A 16779-nucleotide genomic window follows, 5' to 3' on the forward strand; every position below is an offset into this window, starting at 1 on the left:
GTACTGGTCATAGCAAACACCCTCTTCCAACAACACAAGAGAAAACTCTACACATGGACATCACCAGGTGGTCAACACCGAAATCCGATTGATTATATTCTTTACAGCCAAAGATGGAGAAGCTCTGTACAGTCAGCAAAAACAAGACCGGGAGCTGACTGTAGCTCAGAACATGAAATCCTTATTGCCAAATTCAGACTTAAACTGAAGAAAGTAGGGAAAACCACTAGACCATTCAGGTATGACCTATATCAAATTCCGTATACAGTGGAAGTGAGAAATAGATTTAAGGGACTAGATCTGATAGATAGAGTGTCTGATGAACTGTGGACAGAGGTTTGTGATATTGTACAGGAAACAGGGATCAAGACCATTCCCATGGAAAAGAAATGCAAAAAGGCAAAATGGCTGTCTGGGGAGGACTTACAAATAGCTGTGAAAAGAAGAGAAGAGAAAAGCAAAGGAAAGATATAAGCATCTGAATGCAGAGTTCCAAAGAATAGCAAGAAGAGATAAGAAAGCCTTCCTCATCCATCAATGCAAAGAAATAGAGGAAAACAACAGAATGGGAAAGACTAGAGATCTCTTCAAGAAAATTAGAGATACCAAGGGAACATTTCATGTAAAGACGGGCTTGATAAAGGACAGAAATGGTATGGACCTAACAGAAGCAAAAGATATTAAGAAGAGGTGGCAAGAATACACAGAAGAACTGTACAAAAAAGAGCCTCATGACAAAGATAATCACGATGGTGTGATTCTCACCTAGAGCCAGACATCCTGGAATGTGAAGTCAAGTGGGCCTTAGAAAGCATCACTACGAACAAAGCTAATGGAGGTGATGGAAGTTCAGTTGAGCTATTTCAAATCCTGAAAGATGATCCTGTGAAAGCGCTGCCCTCAATATGCCAGCAAATTTGGAAAACTCAGCAATGGCCATGGGACTGGAAAAGGTCAGTTTTCATTCCAATCCCAAAGAAAGGCAATGCCAAAAAATGCTCAAACTACTGCACAATTGCACTCATCTCACATGCTAGTAAAGTAATGCTCAAATTTCTCCAAGCCAGGCTTCAGCAATACATGAACCGTGACCTTCCAGATGTTCAAGCTGGTTTTAGAAAAGGCAGAGGAACCAGAGATCAAATTGCCAACATCCGCTGGATCATGGAAAAAGCAAGAGAGTTCCAGAAAAGCATCTATTTCTGCTTTATTGACTATGCCAAATCCTTGGACTGTGTGGATCACAATAAACGGTGGAAAATTCTGAAAGAGATGGGAATACCAGACCACCTGACCTGCCTCTTGAGAAATCTGTATGCAGGTCAGGAAGCAACAGTTAGAACTGGACATGGAACAACAGACTGGTTCCAAATAGGAAAAGGAGTACGTCAAGACTGTATATTGTCATCCTGCTTATTTAATTTATACGTAGGGTACATGAGAAATGCTGGTCTGGAAGAAGCACAAGCTGGAATCAAGATTGCTGGGAGAAATATCAATAACCTCAGAAATGCAGGTGACACCACCCTTATGGCAGAAAGTGAAGAGGAACTAAAAAGCCTCTTGATGAAAGTGAAAGTGGAGAGTGAAAAATTTTGCCTAAAGCTCAACATTCAGAAAACTAAGATCATGGCATCTGGCCCCATCACTTCATGGGAAATAGATGGCCAAACAGTGGAAACAATGTTCAACTTTATTTTGGGGGGCTCCAAAATGACTTCAGATGGTGATTGCAGCCATGAAATTAAAAGACACTGACTCCTTGGAAGAAGTTATGACCAACCTAGATAGCATATTCAAAAGCAGAGACATTACTTTGCCAACAAAGGTCCATCTAGTCAAGGCTATGGTTTTTCCTGTGGTCATGTATGGATGTGAGAGTTGGACTGTGAAGAAAGATAAGTGCCGAAGAATTGATGCTTCTGAACTGTGGTGTTGGAGAAGACTCTTGAGAGTCCCTTGGATTGCAAGGAGATCCAACCAGTCCATTCTGAAGGAGATCCGTCCTGGGTGTTCTTTGGAAGGACTGATGCTGGGGCTGAAACTCCAATACTTTGGCCACCTCATGCGAAGAGTTGACTCATTGGAAAAGCCTCTGATGCTGGGAGGGATTGAGGGCAAAGAGGAGAAGGGGACAACAGAGGATGAGATGGCTGAATGGCATCACTGACTCGATGGACATGAGTTTGGGTGAACTCTGGGAGTTGGTGATGGACAGCGAGGCCTGGCGTGCTGCAATTCATGGGGTCGAAAAGTGTCAGTCATGACTGAGTGACTGAACTGAACTGAATGTTGAAAATTTCTTAAAGATAATGTGAAATGACCCAGAAAGAAAAGTTGCTGCTGCTGCTGCTAAGTCACTTCAGTCGTATCCGACTGTGCCACCCCATAGACAGCAGCCACCAGGCTCCTCTGTCCCTGGAATTCTCCAGGCAGGAATACTGGAGTGGGTTGCCATTTCCTTCTCCAATGTATGCATGCATGCTAAATTGCTTCAGTCATGTCTGACTCTGTGCAACACTATGGACAGCAGCCTACCAGGCTCCTCTGTCCACGGCATTCTCTAGGTAAGAATACTGGAGTGGGTTGCCATTTCCTTCTCCAAAATAAAAGCATACATACATACTGTATTATTTAATGTATATATTTATATTTCATTACATTATAGATGAAAATTATGAGCAAAACTAATCTAGGATGTTGAAAGTCAAGATAGTAGTTACTTTTGGTATAAGGGCATAGTTAATGGGATGGGCTGGAGCTGGAGTACTAGAGGTTATCCAGTAAGGCTATATATCAGCATTGGCAAAGTATGATCAAAGTATGTGTCTAATCTGCCTGCCACTTGATTTACAAATAAAGTTTCATTTGAAAACAGCCATGCCCATTCTGTATATTCAATGGCTGGATCATACAACATCAAAATTAAGTAGCTACTACAGAAAACTCTATGACCAGTAAAAGCCTAAAATATTTACTATACAGTCTTTACAGAAAAGAAAAAAACTCGGTAGCCTCTATTCCATATTATTGGCTGGGTGTCAGTTGCATGTGATAGATCAATGAGCAAGCAGAATGCTCATGAAATGCATAATTTACTGAATGAATATTATCTTTCTATTAAAATATTATTTATAATTCAATGAATCATTACCAACTTCCTATGATGTATGCAGTTGTGTTCAGCTTGTTTTAGATGATTCACCAAGGATAAAATGCACAATCTTTGTTTTCAATAACATCAAAGCCTCAATAAAGACTCGTGGCATATCACTCAGGGCAGAAGTAAATGTCACTGTGTTTTAATGTTTTTACATTCACTGGCAATCAGAGATAGTAAAACAAAGGACAACCAAAGCAGATTTTTTTTTCAGCTTCTAAGTAGAAGTTATTTATCACTTCATAACAATTTACCACAAATGCAGTAGCTTAAAGGTGTTTATCTCATAGTTTCTGTAAGTCCAGAGTCTGGGCACAGCTGAGCTGAGTCCTCTGCAAGGCTGTAATCAAGAGGTTGTCAGGGCCAGGGTCTCTTTTGAGGATCCACTGGAGAAGAATATGTTTTCAAGATCACGTAGCTGTTGGCAGAATTCAGTTAGTTCCTCACAGTCTGTTGGATTGAGGAACTGTGTTTCTTGCTAGTTGTTGGCTAGAGAAGGCAGTACTGAGTTTCTAGTTGATTGTTGGCTGGAGACAACCCTCAGTTCTTTGCAGTGTGGGCCTGCACAACATGGCAGCTTATTTTATTAAAGCTAGATCCTATGTGACATAAGCACAGAAGTCATGCCCCACTATCTCTGCCACATTCTACTGGCTAAAACAAAGTATAAATCCTACCCACAGTCAAAATCAGATAATTACACAAGGGCTCAAGAAAGCAGGGATAATCAGAGACTATTTTATTAGTTTGTAATCTGTCTTAACAAAAGGATGTAGATGGAGAACCTAGTTAGATTCCAAAGTATTTGAATTCAATAGTCGTGGATTTTTCATTCTTAACACTGACATTAGATTTCAAACAAGAATTTGGTTCATTTCTGTTGTTGAAGTATCAGTCCAGACACTTGGGGTACAGAGTGGGGGTGGTGGTTCCAGGAAGAATTACAGTGCTTGAATTAAATCTACCTCACACTTTCTGCCATTAAAAGTTCTTACACAAGGAATAATAGCCAAATACACATTAAAGAAAAATAGCTAAATGGGAACACATTATTGGATTTATTGCTATCTAGGCAAACAAGTGGAGAAGGTGATGGCACCCCACTCCAGTACTCTTGCCTGGAAAATCCCATGGACAGGGGAGTCTGGTGGGGTGCACTCCATGGGGTCGCAAAGAGTCAGACACGACTGAGCAACTTCACTTTCACTTTCCACTTTCATGCATTGGAGAAGGAAATGGCAGCCCACTCCAGTGTTCTTGCCTAGAGAATCCCAGGGATGGGGGAGCCTGGTGCGCTGCCATCCATGGGGTCACACAGAGTCGGACACAACTGAAGCAACTTAGCAGCAGCAGCAGCAGCAGGCAAACAAGACGCCCTCTATCGATGTGAGGCTTCTCTATAAAGGAGACACATGATATCTGGGTGTGAATTTTCACCTTTCCTATGGATCTAGAATTTCTAGGTCCATACAGTAGTCTGTAACCATTGCTCAACTGGCCATGATGACAAGGATGACCAAATTCTCCCCAGAGTCTAGAACCTTACACTGAGTACCACAGGAAAATGGCAGGTAAGACAGCAAGAACACATACACATGAAAACCAATCATTTACCCAAAGTGACCTCAGCCACTAGCAAAATTGGACCCAATTAACATAAAATACAAAATTCTCCAAATCAGGCTTCAACAGTATATGAACTGTGAACTTCCAGATGTTAAAGCTGGATTTAGAAAAGACAGAGGAACCAGAGATCAAACAGCCAACATTCGTTGGATCATCAAAAAAGTAACAGAGTGCCACAAAAAACATCTACTTCTGCTTTGACTATGCCAAAGTCTTCGACTGTGTGGAACACCACAAACTCTGGAAAATTCTTAAAGAGATGGGAATACCAGACCACCTGACCTGCCTCTTGAGAAATCTGTATGCAGGTCAGGAAGCAACAGTTAGAACTGGACATGGAACAACAGACTGGTTCCAAATAGGGAAAGGAGTATGTCGAGGCTGCATATTGTCACCCTGCTTATTTAACTTATATGCAGATGAAGCACAAACTGGAATCAAGATTACTGGAAGAAATATCAATAACCTCAGATATGCAGATGACACTACCCTTATGGCAGAAAGCAAAGAACTAAAGAGCCTCTTGATGAAAGTGAAAGAGAAGAGTGAAAAAGTTGGCTTAAAACTCACATCCAGAAAACTAAGATCATAGCATCTGGTCCCATCACTTCATGGCAAATAGATGGAGAAACAGTGGCAGGCTTTATTTTGGGGAGCTCCAAAATTATTGCAGATGGTGACTACAGCCATGAAATTAAAAGATGCTTACTACTTGGAAGAAAAGAAATGACCAACATAGACAGCATATTAAAAAGCAGAGACATTACTTTGCCGACAAAGGTCCATCTAGTCAAGGCTATGGTTTTCCCAGTAGTCATGTATGGATGTGAGAGTTGGACTATAAGGAAGGCTGAGCACCAAAGAATTGATGCTTTTGAACTATGGTATTGGAGAAGACTCTTGAGAGTCCCTTGGACTGCAAGGAGATCCAACAAGTCCATCCTAAAGGAAATCAGTCCTGAATATTCATTGGAAGGACTGATGTTGAAGCTGAAACTCCAATACTTCAGATACACATGCATCTCTCTATTCCCCAGTGCCTAGAACAATGCCTAAGCTTTCCATTTATGTGAATGATTTGGTTTATTTTGCTTTGCAATATTGTCTCTGTGGACCACTGGTCACTCAAGTTAGTAGCTACAACGCTTCTGAGATTACACAGCACTATATTATATTAATAGATGGAGATAGGAGGATTTCTGCTTTTCTATATATGCAGCCCCAGGGATCTTCACATTTTACCAATGGCTCCACAGTTTAATGTCACTTTATTATAAAATCAATGGCTCCAGAGCTGTAACTTGTTCACTCTCTGCTGATAAAGACAGAGAAGGCTTGTTTTTCCCCATAAAGCTGGTAAGAAGCTAGAGAAAGGTGTTTGTTGTATTGATTTTATGCTTTGTGTTCTATTTATAATTGTTCAAATGAGCCTACAAAAAAGTCAGATAACATTAGGTTTTACCCTGTCCTCAGAGATCCATATAACACAGACAATTGAGCCTTTCTACTTTATAGTCAAATATTATGATGATGATTTTCTCAGATTGAATGCTATCTTGAGAACTGGCAATTCAAATGGAACTATAGAAAACTAGCATAAAGGGATAGCAACATGTATACTTGTTGCAGGGAATTCACTTTTAGGAAGTAAGTTTTACCTAATATTTTTAAAGCTTGATTGAGAAATATTAATGTTATAATAACTAATATTGCTATTCTTTGATTTTAAGTTTTCCTAGAATTTATTTTGACACTGGAAATATATTACTTTAAACTTATTTTTTAAATTGCAATTGAACAAAAATTCATAACATTTTTAAGTTGCCCTTTCTATTTCTTGAGTGTCTATTGAAAAAGTCTATTGTATACTCAAACCAATATTCATTACATAATACTCCCTGAAGAGCAGTAATTTCCTCCTGATAAGTCAGGTAAGAAAAAAAATAAGCACTGGTTAATAAGAAACAAAATTCTAACATATGCTGAAACATGGATGACTCTTGAGGACATTATTTCTAGTGAGATAAGCCAGTCACACAAGAAAAAATATTGTATGATTCCCTTATATGAGACACTTAAAGCAGTCAAAATCACAGAGACAGAAAATAAAATAGTGGTTGCCAGGGACTAGGAAAAGGGGAGACTGAGGAGTTATTGTTTAATGGATACAGAGTTTCAGTTTTACAAGATGAAACAGTTATGGAGATGGGTGATAGTGATGGTTGCACTGCATTATGAATGCATTTAAATCCACTGAAATGCACACTTTAAAATGATTAGGATGGTAAATTTTATGTTAGTTGTTCAGTTCAGTTCAGCCCATCAGTCGCATCTGACTCTTTGCAACCCCATGAACCTCAGCACGCCAGGCCTCCCTGTCCATTACCAACTCCAAGAGTTTACCCAAACTCATGTCCATTGAGTCGGTGATGCCATCCAACCATCTCATCCTCTGCCGTCCCCTTCTCCTCCTGCCCTCAATCTTTCCAAACATCAGGGTCTTTTCAAATGAGTCAGCTCTTTGCATCAGGTGGCCAAAGTATTGGAGTTTCAGCTTCAACATCAGTCCTTCCAATGAACACCCAGGACTGATCTCCTTTAGGATGGACTGGTTGGATCTCCTTACAGTCCAAGGGACTCTCAAGAGTCTTCACCAACACCACGGTTCAAAAGCATCAATTCTTTGACACTCAGCTTTCTTTATAGTCCAACTCTCACATCCATACATGACTACTAGAAAAACCATAGTCTTGATTAGATGGACCTTCATTGACAAAGTAATGTCTCTTCTTTTTAATATGCTGTCTAGGTTGGTCATAACTTTTCTTCCAAGGAGCAAGTGGTTTTTTTTTTTTTTAATTTCATGGCTGCAATTACGATCTGAAGTGAAATGTTAGTTGTATTTGACCACAATTTTAAAAATTGTGAAACAAAACAAAAACTAGTAGCACTGGTTGATAATTGTCCCACAGCCTTACACCAACTTATCCACTTGCACTTACCCTCTAGTGTCAGTGGATGTGCTGATCCTCATTATTTGGTTGGCAAAAAAATTAGTTCTGTGTTTTCCATAACAGCTTACAGAAGACCCAAAGGAACTTTTTGGCCAACCCAATACTGTCATGCTTTATATTCAATCTCCGCAGTTGTGAAGAATATACCTGCCAATTCAGGAGATGTAGGCATTGTGGGTTCAATCCCTGGGTCTTGAAGATCCTCTGGAGTAGGAAGTGGCAACCCACTCCAGTACTCTTGCCTGGAAAATTCTATGGACAGAGGAGTCCAGCGGGCTACAGTCCATAGAATCACAAATATTCAGACACACACTATTTCCTTAGGGAATTTTCTATGCCAATTAACTCCTGTCATTCTATAGTTTTAATATCTCACTATGTAACATTTTTAACCTTAGTTTATAAATATGCTCAGTTCTTTTTTCTATATTACAAATATCCTCCAACCACCTTATGGTCACCCTTTGTCATGGCTTATTTTTCTCCTTGGTTTCACTGACAAGTTTCCAAAAGTAATATATGCCATGCCTCCAGGACTTTTCCATTTATTCCCCCAGCCCCTGTGGCAGATTCTCAGCTTTCATTGCTGGATTTCAGCTAGTTTTGTCTGTTTTGTTTGTTTGTTTGTTTCTTAGGGTCATTCATGTGTTCTCAGCAGCATTTGATATTTTTGGTCCTTAGAAGACCCACTCAAGCAGTTCAGTACTATTGTTCATGTAACACCCAGACATGACACTAGACTCTCTTGGTTTTAGTGGTTCCAGGAAGGCTATCCAGCCTCATCTTGCTTTAGTCTATATAGTCCTTTCCAATAACTTCTATCAAATTCCATCTTTATTGGTTTTCTCTTATAGAAATCTACTCCCTGAAGATATTCATCCACACTACTGGATTAACATAGCACTGGATTAACAAGCACTCCTGTGCTTCCAAATGTATATTACTAGCAAAAATCTGGAAATGTTTCCCAGGAAAGTCTTGCCTACATGGGCACAGCAGACTCAACATCTTTAGCTGAATTTCTCTTTGTCATTTCTTACATAAGATATTCAAAATTGAATGTATTCAATGTATTGATATTTCTTAACTCTCTATCCATTTAATCTTATAATATGATGGAGCTAAAAATTCTAGCAATATAGAAATTATTATTAAAATGTATGGAATTATTTGGATGTATTTTCTTAAATTTAAGAATAAATATGTTATATATATATATATATAGTGAAAGTTATAAATCAAACTCTGTTATATATATATATATATTATATAAATAATCACTTACCCATGACCTTAGATAACTCTCCTAACCAAGAGAAAATTTATCTAGATATCTTCATGTAACAATATAATGTATTATTTCTATAGGATGTGTGCATTGTGAAGATAAATGCTACCAGTCCAGGAAAACATGGAAATCTTAGATAATTCAACGTCTAAATTTCCAACTTTCTTGTTGACTGGAATTCCTGGCCTCGAGTTTGCCCATGCTTGGATCTCCATTCCCTTCTGCTGTCTTTATGCCACTGCCCTGTCTGGGAACAGCACGATCCTGTTTGTCATCATCACCCAGCAGAGTCTGCATGAGCCCATGTACTATTTCCTCTCCATGCTATCAGCTGCTGACTTGGGTTTGACTGTTTCTACAATGTCAACCACATTAAGTATCCTCTGGTTTGATGCAAATGAAATCAGTCTAGATATGTGCATTATCCAGATGTTTTTTCTTCATGGGTTTGCCGTCATAGAATCTGGGGTGCTGGTGGCTATGGCCTTTGACCGCTATGTGGCCATCTGTGATCCTCTGAGGTACACTACCATTCTCACTAACTATAGAATCATCCAGATGGGTCTCTTGATGGTTATACGCACTGTAGTATTAATTGTGCCACTACTTTTGCTTCTTAAGCCCCTCAATTTTTGTGGAGGAAATGTGCTTTCCCACTCCTACTGCTATCATCCAGATGTGATTAAATTAGCATGTTCAGATACTCGGGCCAATAGCATCTGTGGATTAATTGATCTCATCCTGACCACAGGAGTAGATACGCCATGCATCGTCCTGTCTTATATCTTGATCATTCACTGTGTTCTCAGTATTTCCTCCCCTCAAGAACGACACAAAGTTTTTAGCACCTGTGTCTCCCACATTGTAGTAGTTTCTATTTTCTACATACCCATGATCAGCTTGTCATTGGTGCATCGCTATGGGCAATCAGCCCCCAAAGTTGTCCATTCAATGATGGCCAATATGTACCTGCTTTTTCCTCCTGTGCTCAACCCCATCATCTACAGTGTAAAAACAAAGCAGATTCGCAAGGCTATACTCAGTCTTCTTCTTATGAAATAGACAGAGATAATTAAGTTTGAGAAAATAATGATAAAAGTGGCTTTCACAGTAGAAAAGCAGTTCTGGCAGGTTACTGTCTTTCAGACTTTTTTTTTCTCATCTTTCTATTTGTTCAACAAATATTTAGTAAGCATTTTTGAGTTTTCAGTCATAAAATACATATATAATATACCTTAAGGAATTTACAGTCCAATAATAGAAGCATAAAAATAATAATAATGAAATAATTTAAGTAATGCCTATAGTAATAACTGCATTTAATATATACTATTTATTCTTCAAAACTGCTCATTGAAATGATTAATTACATTTTAGAGGTGAAGAAACAGACAAACACATTTAGGCCATCAAAGATAAGACATTTAACAGAGCAGGATTGAGGCTTGAATTCACTCTTTTTGTATCTTGGATACCGTGTTCTTCACAAATGTATTGTGTACTCTTCCAAAAGCAACTACAAAAATGTCACAAGACCAGAAGTAGGAACTTGGTCTTCACATCTGTGTATCATGCATTTAAAATATTGTAATGAATTTCTAGCAGTATATTTTAGCTTTTAGTCTTTACTCATAATTAATAGTACAAAAAATTGAAACAGATATGCCATGGCATGCAAGCCATAGGTCATTACCTAGTACTGAAAAACCAATAGAAAATCTGCAAGGATAGGGACATTAGCTAATTCACGACAGCAATTTAGAGAACTGGAGAGATCATGAAGTGGCATGACCTTTGAGGTAGAATTTGTTAACTTTCTTGTGTTCAAAGGTCCTTTTGAAACCTAATGAAATCCATCAACCCTTTTTCAGAGAACAATAACATATAAAAACATTCATATTATTTTCCATAGAATGTCAGAGGATTCACAAAATGCCATGAAGGGCCCACATGGCTCTCTTAGTCAAAGAACCAAAGTAAAGAATTCATAATTTTTAGGCTATAAATGGTGATACACAGCTAGACTTAAAAAGTTTGGTTCCTGAAAAGAGATGCATGATGACAATATGAAGAGATAGAAGCTTAAAACTCAGTTGCACAAAATGGTTGAAACATACAGAGGAAAAGGGAGATGGAAACCTGATGGGAGACCCATCAATATTATTGCTGTTAGAAAAGTGGTCCAAGATAGGAAGGATGAGCCATGAATCCCAGAAACACTGGGGGCAGCTGTGAGCTGGAGCCAACTCACACTAGTTTGCCCGAAGCCATAGTGTGCGTCTCTTCTCAACTCTGCATTAATGATGCCATGCTGACAGCTAGAATCACCACTGATACTATGGCATTGGTAAATACTGCAAATAAAACTCATTTGTTTTGTCAGATTTTCTATTGGTTGTTCAGTACTAGATAATGACCTATGGCTTGCATGCCATGGCATATCTATTTTGACTTTTTGTACTATTAAAATTCAAAAGTTTTATTTCTTTTTTCCTAGGTTTTCAGTTTGCCAGCACAGCAGTGACTGGGTCTGTCTTACATTTGGCTTTATGAAAAGCAATAGAAATTAGAAGATAATGCCCTTAAAATCTAACGTGTGAAGTAATTATAGAGACAAATAAGTTATAAAATAATGTATGAAGCATTGAGATAGTTGCTAATACAAAATTACACCCCTTATTTGTGCTGCCTTCTAAGCTGAAAATGTTTCCAAAGGTAAATGGAGAAGAGTATTCTGGAAGCAATTCTGTGGAACGATGTAAGAGGCATTGTATCACCATTTCACTCTTCATGGAAGAATACTCTCCTGAATTTTAAATTCATAGGTCCTATCTAGGCACAGCATCAAAGAATATGAAAACATAAAATACTTCCTTCTCTTTCCTTCTGATTTTTTTCTCGCCATCAGATTCTTCCAAGTGAATTTAGGCTACAAGATTTTCATTAGTTGCTTAAAGAACATCTTTTGCTTGAACAATATTATTTTAAGAAGAATTGATTTATAGATTTGGTTTAGAAATTCCATTGTTATTCCTGAACTGTATACATAGGGGACTTTTGTTCTGACAGTTCTACATGCCTGTTTCCTGCATAGAGCTTCAAAAATATAGAACACACAAAAATGTTAACGTTGAGGAATTTTACTCTGAGATGCCCAAAGGACTATAGCATTGTAAAGTGTAATCCTAGCTAAACCTGTTAAAGAAAAGATTCTATATCTCTTTGGATGCTTCTGGCTGGACCTGAATGTGTGCACACACACACAAACACACACACACATGCACACATACACACATACACACAAGATGATGGGAAGGGAGAAATATATTTGGGGATTTCATGAGGGGCAAGCAGAAACTTGGATAATTTTACTTAGCTTGAGTTGTATTGGTCTACAAATTATCTAGGATACTATATATGCATGCTGCTGCTGCTGCTGCTGCTAAGTCGCATCAGTCGTGCGACCCCATAGACGGCAGCCACCAGGCCCCTCTATCCCTGGGATTCTCCAGGCAAGAATACTGGAGTGAGTTGCCATTTCTTTCTTCAATGCATTCATGCATGCTAAGTCACTTCAGTCGTGTCTGACTCTGTGCAACCCTAGGGACAGCAGCCTACCAGGCTCCTCTGTCCACAGGATTCTCTAGGCAAGAATACTGGAATGGGTTGCCATTTCCTTCTCCACATATACATGCTATTTACTGTAAATCAGTAAAGGAGGTTGGCTTGTGCTTCGCTTAGATGCAGAGTGGACTTGAGGTAAATTTACTAAATTAGCATTCTAGTAAAATTCAGTACTTCAAGGAGGCCCCATTTAAAAGATACTCAGGAGAATCTTGTAGATCAGAGTAGCTCATTCCCTAAGTCACTGGTAGAAATAAAAGAAGCTGACAAGGGGGAAAAAAAAGAGAGCTATGTGAATGTGAAGGCATAACATTGTTTCACTATGTTTTTCTGTACATTACATATGCCCTGATTCTTTCATTTATGTACATCTGTTGTGTTCTCTGTCTTTCCCTTTTTCCAATTCTGTCCAGTAATCCAAATTTGATCAATTTGTGGAAAAAATTAAAAATTTTCCTGCAGAAGGATGGATCTAGTTGACATCTCTCAGCCTGGAAATAAGTTGCTTGCTTATCTACTTCATCGGCCAGGATTCTAAGTAGGCTTGAATTCGAGTTCTCACAATTCCACTGATGTAAGAGGTTAACTCCACATTGAATCTTACTACTTCCCACTCTAGAAGATCACATTCATTCCTCTTTGATATTTAATCTACCTTGTATTCAAATTCTACCTCTTCTATGAATCATTCTTTAACAAATGTAATAAAGCAGCTGACAAAAGTGGGCAAACTGCTATGAGTAGATTACGTAAAGCCATAAGACCCACTCTTGAGTGTGTCCTTGAAGAGGGCCTAGAGGACATGCCATTCAAAGGCTATTAAAGAATGACATGTGAAAATGATAGCTTCACTAAGAAGTTGAGAAGTGGCTGTCCTCTGCTGACCAGGAGTGACAATTGGAGATGCAGTCATAGAGCCAGTCTCATTAATATCCACCCACATGGTAAGGCCTTGACATAACAGAGGCCAGATAGCCGTGATTAATCAGAAAAACCCAGGAGGCTGCAATTATAAGAACTCCCAAAGTCTGAAGGGTAGACAAGAGATCTTAACATCCAAGCAGTAGTGGGACATCCTTAGGACAAAATAGACAAACAACCAAAAAGGGGTTAGCTAGGTAACATTTATAACAAAAACAAGACAAGAATGGATGACAAAGAAGCTAGAAGAATTGTTATACTTTGCAAGGTTGACCTTGAGTTTAGGAGAGAAGGATGGAAGAAAGTTTTGGTAGAAAGAAGCATCTTAAGATGATTTGTTGTTGTTTTTTAGATGCTAAGTTGTGTCCAACTCTTTTGCAACCACGTGGACCATAGCCTGCCAGGCTCCTCTGTCCATGGGATTTCCCAGGCAAGAATACTGGAGTGGATAGCCATTCCCTTCTCCAGGGGATCTTCCTGACCCAGGAATTGAACTCGTGTCTCCTGCATTACAGGCAAATTCTTTACCATCTGAGCCACCAGGGCACCATGTTGCCAAATTTTTCTTCTTGTATGAAAAAGGCTACACTCATGGAGTCACTTGACTTTGTAATTCTGTTTTACTGCTTACTTCTGAATTATAGGAATGTATTTGCTCATTTTGACATTTAATGCATATGCACTATGATCCTGCTGCTATGTTATTACCTGGAGATACTTTCAAAGCATCTATTATTTCACTTAGTTGTGCACGAAAAGCTGCGTGATAGATTTTTTAAGAGAAACACAAAGAATGAAAATTAAGGATTACTGGATCCTCATTAAATGACATATCCATGCTCAAATAATGATTCAATTTCATTTTTAATTAAAGCATGTAAACACAGATTTGCTGTGTCGATGTTCATTCTTCTTGGTTCTTTTGTGTCTGTTTTAGCATCACATTTCCAGGTGCCAGCAAGATAACCTGGGGGCAGGGAGGTAAAGCACAACAGAAGGGCACAGCAATTCCCCTGGGGTGTATTTATTCCCACTGAGTAAATTCCTATATTAGCAAGTTTGCTTATAAAATTCTCCTTTCTTAGAGGTAAATGGGTAGCCTTCATATACTCACCCCAAATAAGAGTAAGAGAATTCTTTCTTCTTGTCTAAAGGCCAAGTCAAGCAGCTGCTTTCAGATCAGAGACAATACTTGGTTGTGTCTACAATAAAATACATCTGATGAAATAAAGTTGAATCATGAGCAATTTACCTTAAATAAAAGGAAGACTTTTTTCAGAAGTGAAAACAATTTATCTAGTCTTCTGGCATTGTTACTTCAACATCTTTCTTTGTATGCCTTCTAATTTTCCACGTCTTGAAAGGTAAGGCGTTCCCCCACTTACCTTGGTACCTGATCTCCAGGCCCTCGGAGCTCCCGGTTATTCTTACTTCCGCTGTTTTGTTGACTTCTATGGCTCTTATATCTACTCAGAAATCCCAAACCCCATATAAATGTTTTGTTTTTATCTGTTTAGTTAATCATGACAAAAAAAAAAAAAGGTGTTTCTTTTATGTGTGTATTTCATGGCACATATTATAACAAAACCTCAAAATACAATCTTTAAATTATTATACCTCAATTCTGATTTGAATTACATCTAATATTTGCTTTAGTTCTTTATGTTACTAGTATCTCATTAGTTTGGCCTTTCTTTTCCTATTTTTTTTTTCTTTCATAATGCTTTATGGTCTATTACCTGAATTACCTTAGGATATTTTCTTCTTCATTCTACAGGGGTTTTAACAGCTTTGATACTGATGACTGAGATGGTATTCTCTTTTTATTTTTATGCAATATTTTAAAGATTTTATACTAACTTTTTTTTTCTGTTGTGCAAAGAAAGATCATTTCACACCTTTTTACCCCCAATAAACTACTCATGCAACTTGCTTCTGGATGCTGTCTCACAAATTATGATCATGTAGAGTGCAGGTTCTGACCCATTTTCTAGTTTCTAGAACCTACAGTCCCACTAACACCCATGCTACCAACACTTCTAGCTCTTTGCCACTTTGGAAAGAGAGGCAATTAAAACCTAAATTCCAGAATTATGCTGTTGCTAAATTTTCTTCTGTTTTCACTTCTGCTGACAAAGATGTACTTTAGTGAATATTTCAAAATTCAACATGTCTCTTCTCATGACACCCCTCACACCATCATCTTTGCTTGTTTTTCTTGAGATGAGATGTCTGGGGAGGAAAAATGCCCTAGGTCACCTTATGGTTAAATATACTTTAAAAAAAGGTGATTTTTTTTTTTTTTGATACAGACTCTGGATTCCTGAATGTAGTCTGTCAAAATGGCATTAAGTGCTGTCCTATGTTTTGACTCAATTCATGTCTATATTCCTTAGTTAGGAGCAGTTAATCACCTTCAAAAAATTCTGGATGAAGACCATCTGTCTTTAACTTTAGTGTTTCTTTGGTCTATTTCTCTTCCCCTTTATCTTTTTTTTTTTGAAAACTTAATAGAAAATTGGGAGAGAATGGTTTCAGTTAGTACTGGCTAAAAATACTTTAAAATGGAAGGCTATTCTATTTTATTTTTAAAAACAATTTATTGAAATATAGTTGTTTTACAATGTTGTGTTAGTTCCAGGTGTAGAACAAAGTGATTCAGTTATACCTATATACATATATGTATATGTGTGTATATATGTATGTATATATGTGTCTACATTTATATTCATATTCTTTTTTAGATTCTTTTCCGTTATAGGTTATTATAAGATATTGAGTATAGTTCCCTGTGCCATACAGTAGGTCCTCTTTGGTTGTCTATTTTATGTATAGTAATGTGTATATTTTAATCCCAAAGTCTATTTTAAATCTTAGAAAACTCTGAAAGCAATATGCTATACAAATTAGAAAGAGTTTCAACGTAGATAGATATTGATGATCAACAGATGGGAGGTGAGAGTACATTCAGATTTCTGAATTAGGCAAACTGATATATTAAGTTACCATAGACTTACAGATTGACAATAGATGTATAGAGCTGTTAATAAAAATGGGAAGAAATAGAATATACAAGTTGTGGGAAATAATTCAGATGCCATCATTTGGTGCTTGAGTTGACTTTGAGATACTTAAATGGAGAAATC

At 37.9% G+C, this 16779-nt stretch overlaps 1 protein-coding gene across 1 annotated transcript; it reads left to right on the top strand.

Moving 5' to 3' along the window:
- Window positions 1-9190: 9190 nt before the first annotated feature.
- On the top strand, window positions 9191-10150 carry LOC120876681 (olfactory receptor 51F1-like). The gene has a single exon (XM_040258652.1). The coding sequence runs from the start codon at window positions 9191-9193 to the stop codon at window positions 10148-10150; it is 960 nt and encodes a 319-aa protein (XP_040114586.1).
- Window positions 10151-16779: the final 6629 nt, after the last annotated feature.

This window comes from Oryx dammah, unplaced genomic scaffold (assembly GCF_014754425.2).
Source record: "Oryx dammah isolate SB20612 unplaced genomic scaffold, SCBI_Odam_1.1 HiC_scaffold_17, whole genome shotgun sequence".
Lineage (NCBI taxonomy): Eukaryota > Metazoa > Chordata > Mammalia > Artiodactyla > Bovidae > Oryx > Oryx dammah.

What these genes read in the sequence shown, in the direction of transcription:
- LOC120876681 (XM_040258652.1), top strand. Translation starts at nt 9,191, where the DNA reads ATGCTACCAGTCCAGGAAAACATGGAAATCTTAGATAATTCAACGTCT.